The sequence below is a fragment of the Octodon degus genome, unplaced genomic scaffold (assembly GCF_000260255.1).
Source record: "Octodon degus isolate 3935 unplaced genomic scaffold, OctDeg1.0 scaffold00064, whole genome shotgun sequence".
NCBI lineage: Eukaryota > Metazoa > Chordata > Mammalia > Rodentia > Octodontidae > Octodon > Octodon degus.
The window spans coordinates 1905843-1915344 of NW_004524640.1; the positions used below are offsets into that span (position 1 = coordinate 1905843).

At 40.1% G+C, this 9502-nt stretch overlaps 1 protein-coding gene across 1 annotated transcript in view; it reads right to left on the minus strand.

Annotated features, from left to right (window-relative positions):
• Positions 1-9502, minus strand: part of Abcc9 (ATP binding cassette subfamily C member 9) — a 154042-nt gene that overhangs the window by 33428 nt on the left and 111112 nt on the right. Inside the window, exons 29-31 of the mRNA XM_004634654.2 lie at positions 9058-9083; positions 8360-8452; positions 541-643 (exon numbers count right to left, since the gene is read on the minus strand). Of these exons, the coding sequence (XP_004634711.1) occupies positions 541-643; positions 8360-8452; positions 9058-9083 (222 nt within the window). The remainder of the gene's footprint in view (positions 1-540; positions 644-8359; positions 8453-9057; positions 9084-9502) is intronic.

Consider the following 9502-nt stretch of genomic DNA (forward strand, 5'->3'; position numbering starts at 1 on the left):
CCTCAGATCAAAACTCAGACTCTATTTAATTTGCTGGAGCAGGTGTGTGCAACGCCAGAGCTTATGATTGTTCTTCTACATCACCCATAACTAAAGCAAACAATAAACAATTAATCGTAGTGTTTTTTTAATATTTTGTGTCAACATGATGCTCCACTGGCTTAAAACATAGGAAGTTGCCATGTCTTCCAGCCTGCTCAGCTCAATGAAGGAAATGAGGAGAGCTGGTCACTTGTTAAATTTGCTTTTTAAAAGAATGGTAGTTATATAAATATTTGCTAACCCATTAACTTACGAAGTCTGAACACTATAATGAACACCAAATGAATTTCTGCTTTGGGGGCTATTTGTCTTGCCATTAGTTAAAACATTATGACAAATTTCATCTGGAACATAAACAAACCGGAGCTATTTTAAAGTCCAGAAGATGTGAGGATGAGGCTGCCTCAGTGGAAGGTCCATTTTTACAACTCTCTGCCTCTCCACCTCACGCCTCTTCTCTGTTTGGTTTCCATTTCAAAAATGATGAAATGAACATACCGTTCTGACCTCTAGCCATCTGTTGGCAGCCGAGAGGAACAAGTAGGCAATGTTGTTTGTGTCTGTCAGTTCCAGCATACGCTGCTTAAATCTGGTTTCATGCCTGCAGAAAACAAAAATATTATGGTGTTAGCCACACAACAGGAACAGTAATAAAAACCAGTCACACTTACCGCTACACAATTTACTCAACAAAGTGACAAAGTGACGGGATCGGATGCCTGGTAAGTAGACTCCTACTTCAAAATAAAGACCAGCTGCTGGACCTCCGAGCAGTGCTAGTAACCATGGTGAGGTTGCGTGTGTGCTCCTTTTTTCACAACCCTATGAAGGAAAGGAGTCTCTCTGATGACAAATTTTTATTAAAGACCATTACATAAATTTCCACGGACTTATTGTGGCCATAAAAACAAGGCATGGCCTGTGTTGCCAGTGTCCTACAGCAACCACAATGAGTTATAAGAAAATGAAATATATTCTACCTTCTTTTAATGATATTTTCTGTGCATTTCTAAAGGATATGATTGAGAGTTCAGTGAGAGATGTCAGGCAAGAGAAAGGTAAGAAACTTTGCCTTTGCAACAGGTAAATATATACTTCAAAAGTTCTGTGTTGCCTGATGTTTCCGAGAACCAAAGAAAAAAAATGGGTGTCAAGAAGATGACGAGGGGGGTGGCTCACAGATGGTAAATGTACTTGGTGGATAAGATATGTACATACCAACATGTAGAGCTGTTTGTAAGGATGGTCAGTTCATAAAAAGGATCTTGGTCTGTGGTTTTGGAGGGAATCCATGACACACATATTTTGGATGTATTTTAAGTTCATTCTTGATCCTCAACATGACCCTATTTTATAAGTGAAATTGCCCGTTTGAACATGTGAGCTGCTGTCACAGGAAACCACGCTACATGGTTAAAAAAAAAATCTATTTTGAATTACCAAAATAGTCTCTTCATTTTGCAATTATTTTCCCTGAATAACAGAAACAATGGAAAGTTGGACAGTAACTGGCTTGAGAGTTGGGGAAATGCCAAATCAAATGTGGTTTACTCACTCATTGTAATCAAGGCTAGTCTTATATAACCCATCTTATGGGTTATTTTGCAAGAAAGAGCCAGATTTCATGTGACAACCGGGTAATGATTCTTGTCTGATAAGCATACTCCCTTCCTCCTCCCATGATCAAGTAAAATTGCAAAACTTTTTTTAATAAACCAGCATTTGTATCAAAGAATGAAGTCCTGGGTGGAGCGTGCACTTGGCCTACTGACACGATCCATACAAGCCACTATAAAGCAGATACTTGATATGTCTCCAATCAATATGATCATTCCAGTATGTTACGCCAGATAGATAATTCAGCCAGACAGAAACATCTGATCCATAATAATCAAAGGATTCAGCAATCACAGCCAAATAATTACTTCATTTTGAGTTATGTGGCCTTGACCTAAGTGCCACGCACAGGAGGACCTTTGCTCAGGGACAGCATGCTAGTGTGTGATGGAGCCATCTCAGAGACCTATGTACCCTCTACGTGGGTCTTTTAGGGCAAATACAGTGAATAGCTAAAAAGTAGGGGGTTTCACTAATTCTAAAACTAATGCGTGATTACGATTTACTGTGGTAATAGATAGGAGCTGTAAATATTCATGTAAGTTCATGCCTTTTGTGCCTACTGGTACGCACAGGTAGATTTTCATCCATTTGTTCAGAAACACTTAGCAAACATCAATTCTAAGGGAATCACTGTGCTTGACTGAGGATATACCTATGAGGAAGATATATTCTCTTTCCTAGAGAAATCCACTCTCTATGACAGAACTAAACTCAGTACTAACAAGTGGGCATGGTACAACGCATGTTCCCAAGATGCCATGCAGTCAAAAAGGAAGATGATGACTTGCACAGATCAGAATGTTCAGAATGATATGCAAAAGGATGGAAGATGAAGAGAGCCAGAGGTTAAGCTGAGTTTTTCAAAGGATAGGAAACATGGCCTGAGTGTGGAGACAAGCTAATTTTGCAGGAGACCAAAGCGTTCTAAGTAGCAGGAACAACAAGAGTGAACACACACAAATGAGAAAGCTGAGCATGTTCAGGAAGACTGAGATGGTTTTTCTCCCCAGTGGACTGTGGAGATAGTGACGAGATGAGGCCAGCTGGAGCAAAGCTTATGAAGCTCATGTGAGATGAATATCAAACATTTGACTTTGACAGTGTTTTGTCTGGGGCTCTTCTTACTCTCCCTTTAGTTGTGCAGTATTGTTTCAGATAAGCTCTGAGAGGGCTGGTAAATGGAGCTAGAGACAATCTGAGGCAGCACCGAGAGGGGAGGGGCGAAATGCAATGAACATTCTTTCTGTGTGTTTCTAGTTGGCAAGAAACCTTCTGTTTTCCTAATGGAAACTTTGACACACTCAGTCTGTATCTTTTCATCCACATCCAGCTCATCTTCTGAACATTCTTAGACCTTTATTCTGTCAGACAAAAGGGGAAAAAAAGCAAAGGAAGGTCACTGAAATCTCAGTCCAATTAACTGTGATGCTTTCGTGGTAAATTACTTGAGGGAGTTCACTGTTCATGTGAGTACACCGCGAACCCTAACACCAGGGGAGGAAAAGCAGCCTAATCAGTAAATACTAACTTTCCAAAAGAGCGCCAGACTCTGGGGAGCTGGGGAGCTGGAAAGAAAAGAACAGATGGAAGGAAAAGAGCTTGTCTGATTCTTGCCCACAAATACCAAACATAAAGATTCTAAAATCTTATCCATGGCAGCAGGGCCATCCCTACATTTTCAAGACTTGTTCTGGTTTTCATGGAATTTAATATCTGCTTTTTAAATGAACTGTAGGAGACTTAAAACTGGGTCTAAATATAGGTAGTATACTTCTACGTAGAAGTTGGGATGTCTTTATTCTTCTAAAATTCAATCATGGAAGGTTTCCATGATTTTGTTCTTCTTACAGCTACCTATAATTTTTTCCAATGTAAAATTGGCAATAGTATCACTAAATTCTACTTTTGTGTCTAGTAAAAAAATGAACCTTGATTGTGGGTCAGTTTCCTCCTTAATTCTAAATCTTCCTCAATCACTTCAAGGTGCTTTTACTAATTCTTATCTGAAGCACCCTCACATGACCTAACCTTGTCCATTAAGGAAAAAAATACTCTTAGAGGTTGACCCCATCAACTTCCCGCAGCTCCGCTGCGTTTGCCTGAACCTATTTGCATTCTTCTGTATCTTCATAGACAAATCTCTGGACCACATCCTGTTTGAGTTGAGCTAATCTCTCCATGTAGGCACTTGAACAATTCTGTCTTCAGATATGAAGGTTTGCACCACCAATTTTCCCATCCTTCCTATATCTCTACTTCTTCACTTTTCCCTTTACAATGTCCCATTGCCTTACCTCATTACCTTATTAAAAGAACAAAGATAGCCGAAACTGCCTTAAATAACTCTTTCTACCCCAGTGATGCTTCTGGAAAGAGCAGCTCTCCCTTGTTACCTTCACATTCTCATTCCTAGTGCATTCTTCAACCCCCTGAATTCTGACTTCTGTCCTCTTCCACTTCATCATTTTTGTTAAGATTACAGAACCCCTTTGGAGATGGTTTCCATTTCCAAAGAACACTTTAAATTCCCTTTAATTCTTCTTTTCTGCTTTAACCACTTCAGGACTTTCAATTTCTTCTTAAAATACTATCTTGTTTAACTTCATTGACACTGTGTCCTTGTCTAAATCACACAATTAATATATTTTCATTTGTTTAACTCCCACCACTATCTTGATTCTTTGCCTACTATTTAGTTGACTTATTTTATTAATATCTGAAGTTCTTCCCTTTGCTAGGATGATGGGATCTGCCCTACCAAGTGATAATATTCAGTCCTAGTACACCATTGTAGTCTTAAGAAGAAGAAAAGTCTAAATTAAGGTCCATTCCGCAGGTACATATGGAACAAAAATAAGTACAATGATTCGCCCTTCTAGACCTGCCCTTGACCTGGGTAGAGCTATTCAAGGTAAATGTTTGCTCGTTAGATGTCATTCAGATGAAGAAGTAAGAAAGATTTCAGATAATCACCTACGTTCCTCTGGTGTCCCTTGGGGTAGGAGAGTTCTTGGATGGTGGTTTCTTCCATATAGATCCATCCAGAACATGAGAAGGAGCCTCAGTGAATTTAATCTTGACCAAGATTGACTTGGTATGCATGGGATATAGGACTTGAACCTTTTCAAGATTCAGGCTGCTACAACAGCTGGCCAGTTGCCAAGGTTTCCATCCTCCTTTGGTAGAGAATACGCTAGTTTAGATTTGATTGCATCAGGCTGGCCTGTGTGGCAGTTGGCTGGGATCAAGAATTATACAAAAGGATTTTTAGTTGTAAAACTGACGCGATGGCAAGGGACAAGACCCATTCCCTTCCTGAGGATACTGACCAGAAAATGAAGGTTGAGTCTGAGTAAAAAGAGATGAAAGTGGACAGAAGTGGAAGCAAAGAGTCACAGGGTTATCAACAGAAAGTAACAGTGCTCTTTAATTTATTTCTATGACACTTGAACTTCTATGTGTTGACTCAAGTAGTAATAGTTTGAAGATAAAGATAAAAGATGTACCATTAGTTCCTAAGGAGCTCCCAATCTTTCAGAGAAATGCATACACAGAAACAGATGCTTTTGGTACAGTGTGATAAGTTTACAAGCTGGCATAGAGATCTTAAGAAAGCTTGTAATGTAATTCTGATTCCAGGGAAGGCTTCCCACAGCACATTGAGAACTATGGGCTGATATTCCAACAATGAGAAAAACACTGAGGAGCCAAACATCAGAGGAGGTTGGGAGGAATAGGTCATAAAATCTGTCTGAAGCAGGACCCTGAGGGCCAGCCTTGAATAAATTATCAGTGTAGCTGACTGTATTTTCCGTAGGATCTTTTAATCCACTGCTCCTTAAGTGCTGGTGGTCTGAAGATTTTAATCAAGTTTCCTTAGTCAGCACTTACTCTTTTGACAGTCAAATCTATAGCTAACACTTGAAATAACATCTGTTAAGGGGGTGATGCCCAAACCCATTCTCTTTTGCCTTGAGATGTCTCCTAGACTTCCATGTGCCATGGGCCACAAAATTCCCCAGCTGTGTGTCAGATGAGTAGTCACACCTACTTGCTCATAACCAAACCTCTCCTATCCTTCTCCAATCCTTCACATTACCTTCAGCTTGGCAACCTGGAAAACAGTGCTTGTTCCTGAAAATCCAGGCAGCACCATCTTCAATTTCTCTCTTATATTCAATCCCTAAATCTCATTGCCTCTGATTCCCAGATAGTTCTAAAACATATACTTTGCTTCCAAATCCTGAGTACTTGTCTTAGGCAGCTCTGCTGTCTTTCACTGGACTACTTGCAAAAGCTTCCTGGCATCTTCCTGCCTTTGGCCCTGACCATTCCTAACTCATCCTTCATAGTAAATCAGGGTTATTGCAATAAACACAACCCTGACATTTGCCTGTTAAAAATCCTTCAGTGGTATGGTTTATATCTAGAATGTTCCTGAAAAGACTCTCATGTTGAAAGATGGGGCTTCTGCAAGGTGATTGGATCATAGGGTTGCTATGCTCATCTGTGAATGAATCCACTGAAGAGTTCAGAGCTGAGTATGCTGTTGGAGGTAGGCTCTGGTTGGAAGAGGTCTTGGGACATAATGTGGCCATTTATCTCTGCCTTCCCAGGTCCTTCCATCACTGTCTCCATTACTTGGGAAGCTTTCCTCTTTGTGACCCTTCTCTCACATCCCTCCTGCCTTGGAGATGACTGAACGTGGACTAGATTCTCTAAAGATAAAAACCCTCTCATTCTTTAAGTTGTGTGTTTTGGGCATTGTGCTCCACTGTGAGAAAGTGGCCAAGACCATGATCCCCCAACACAAAAAGAATAAGGTCTGAGGTCCTTTGCAGTACCTACGTAACACCCTTTATCAACATCAGCTTGTATTATCATTATGAGAGCCATCTTCTCTGTACTTTGTGCTCTGACAATATTGGATTCTTGATTTCTACATAAAATAGCAATCCACCTGCTTTTACACTGCTATGACCTGTGCTTTGAACACCTCAGCCCCTCTACCTGCCAAGTCAACGATTCTTCACCCAAACACTTACAGTTCAGTAATTACCTCCCTATGCTGAGGCACTACCTTACTCTCTGATACTCTTGCTTCTTGTGGTAGACATACTAGGTGATGTATCTTCCATATCATTTTTCTTTTTTTCTTAAATATGCTTTCCTACTAGGCTGAGAGATCCTTAGGATGCAGCCCCTGCTCAATATAGTCAGTCAATATAAGTTTCTTAAACACTTTTGCAGCAGCAGGCATTTTACTCATATACTGGGGAAGAAGAAGGCTTGCTGTCACAGAGCTTACATTAAAGGGATGGGTAGGGGCTGGGAAGATGGCTCAGTGGAATAAGTGCTTCCCTGGCAAGTGCAAGGGCCTGAGTTCAATCCCCAGTTCCACAAAAAAAAAAAAAAAAAAAAAAAAAAGGATGGGTAACAAACATGTCATCAGCTTTAAAAATAGTTGTCAGATAAATATCGCAAGGGAGATAAATAGGATAACATGGCAGGTAAGGGGGTGGCAAAGAGCACCTTTACTTGGGGTATAAATGAAATGCCTTCTCATATCAGGCTTCATCTACAGCAAGAAGTATAACTGGCACATATATATGTATATATGTATATTTCAAAAAAGTATTACTTAAGTAAATTAACTTGGAAGAACTTGTTTGTCAAAAAGTAATCTTTGGTATGGTGTATTTACTAATGATTATTCCTGGCAACTAATAGAGTATAAATCTTATGTTAATAATATATACAGCAATAAATTATTTTTATATTCTCAGAAAAAGGCTTTACACACTGTAATTGGAAAACACATCATTGAGAAACTGTAAACACTGCATGATGGATTTACTAGATTTATGGAGAAATTCCTCAATATATAATGTTGAGGATAGTTGTACTGTACATGCTTCTCTGTGGCCCATTTCTACATTTTAAAAGAAATATCTTAGGTTAGAAAAATTCTCCCAGGGCCGGGGATATAGCTCAGCAGCACAGTGCCTGCCTGGGAAGCACAAGGTCCTGAGTCTGATCCCCAGGACTAAAAACAGAAAAAGAAGAAATGAAAAACTCTCCCATCTAAATCAATATATATTACCAATTAGGATTGTATAAAGATGCAGCACTTTAAAATGTCAATTTTCCAGACAAGATGAAACAATGAGTTATGCTGTCTCTTTCTCTGGTCTGACTTGAAGGAGACAATGAAGCTTGGTACTTTTTTGAGAGATAAATAAACATTCTTCGTCAGAAGCTTAGGTTACTGCTGTTTACAAACATTGTTAGAGTTGTGATGACCACTTCTGTTTATACAGCGGGTTTAGATTTGTTTATTGGATGCTTCTTCAGTAGTCACTGTAGAGTAATCCAATGATGACTGGATTATTGGATTGAGGAAAGATTAATTTCTTCATCTCATAGATAAAGAAACAGAGGCCAGGGAATTAAAAAACTTTGCCCACGTCACACCATTAATACCTTTCCAATATATTGCTTCATCATTTTTTTACTCTTATTAAAATTTTAGACAATCAAGTTCTAACTCTAATCATTTACGCCACAGTTTTCCTAGTCCTTCTTTAGTTTACTGCCAAACATATGGTGGCCATCCATACTGGTAGATATTATCTAACATTTGTTGATAAGCATTTATTGATGGAATAACAGCCTACACAAAAACATGTTCATTCACCTGAAAGCCCGGATGGTGGTGAGTCCTTCAGCTGTTTCTGAGAAGTGGCAAAGCAGAGGGAGCTGGGTACTATCATCAAGTTCCTGGAGGTCCCTAGGACAGAGAGAAAGACAAAAATAGGCTCTCCAAGCATCCAAGCTCAAAGACCACCGCATTCATCCCAAGTGAAGGTTATTTTGGCATTATATTTATATTTGTTATTGTATCTATCTTCCCCTGGTATTCCAGTTACACAATCATGAACAGTTTATGTTCTTTAAAAAAAGAAGGAAAAAAAGATACATAGTGAACACAGGCGTAGTCAGAAACTAAAGTGTTGTACAAACTTCTCAACCTTGTATAACAGCTGACATAGATACACAGACACAGGGACCGAGCAGCTAATTAATAGTAGGAAATTTACAGCATTTTCTTAGGGCAGGTGAGGTTTGGACAAAACTTTCAGCATGGTAAGGGCTTCAGAGTTATAGACCAGAAGTGAATTTTAGCTAATGGGCTAAGAAGGGGGAAGCATAGGAGTCTGAAGGGTTTGGCAAGTTCAGTCTGGGTAGGGGCCCAGAATCCTATGGGGGGGCAGGAAGTGGTTCTGTAAGAGATGTGTCTTTGTAAGTGTCAGAATGGCCTGTAGAGTATTCTTAATGGGCTGGGGAAAAAAAAATCACCAAAGACCAGAAATAAAGTAATTGAGGCTGTGCTACATTGATGCAACTTGGGAGAAAACGTACTGGATAAAAGAGAATGGTTGAGGAGAGAATACTGACCACAGGTAGGCAGGAGGTGTTTAAAGCTCTGAGTTGGTGTAACGCTGATCACATTTATAGTAAGGGAGGATTATGGATTTTGAGATAGGCTGCTGCAGGTAGCCTTATAAGCTTCAATGATCAAATAGTTAGAGAAAAGTAAATAAAAGAGGATCAAAGGCTGGCCAGATAGCTCAGCAGACTAAAGTACCTGCTTGGGCAGAGTGCAGCGCCCAGGGTTCGATCCTTGGCACCACAAGCTGTGCCGGCCCCACCCCCCGGGGCATGGTGAGACTGCTGGCCCCACCCCCCGGGGCATGATGAGATGGCAATTGAGATTGGGCATGGTGGCATGCGCCTGTAATCCCAGCACTTGGGAGGCTGAAAACAGGAGGATCACTAC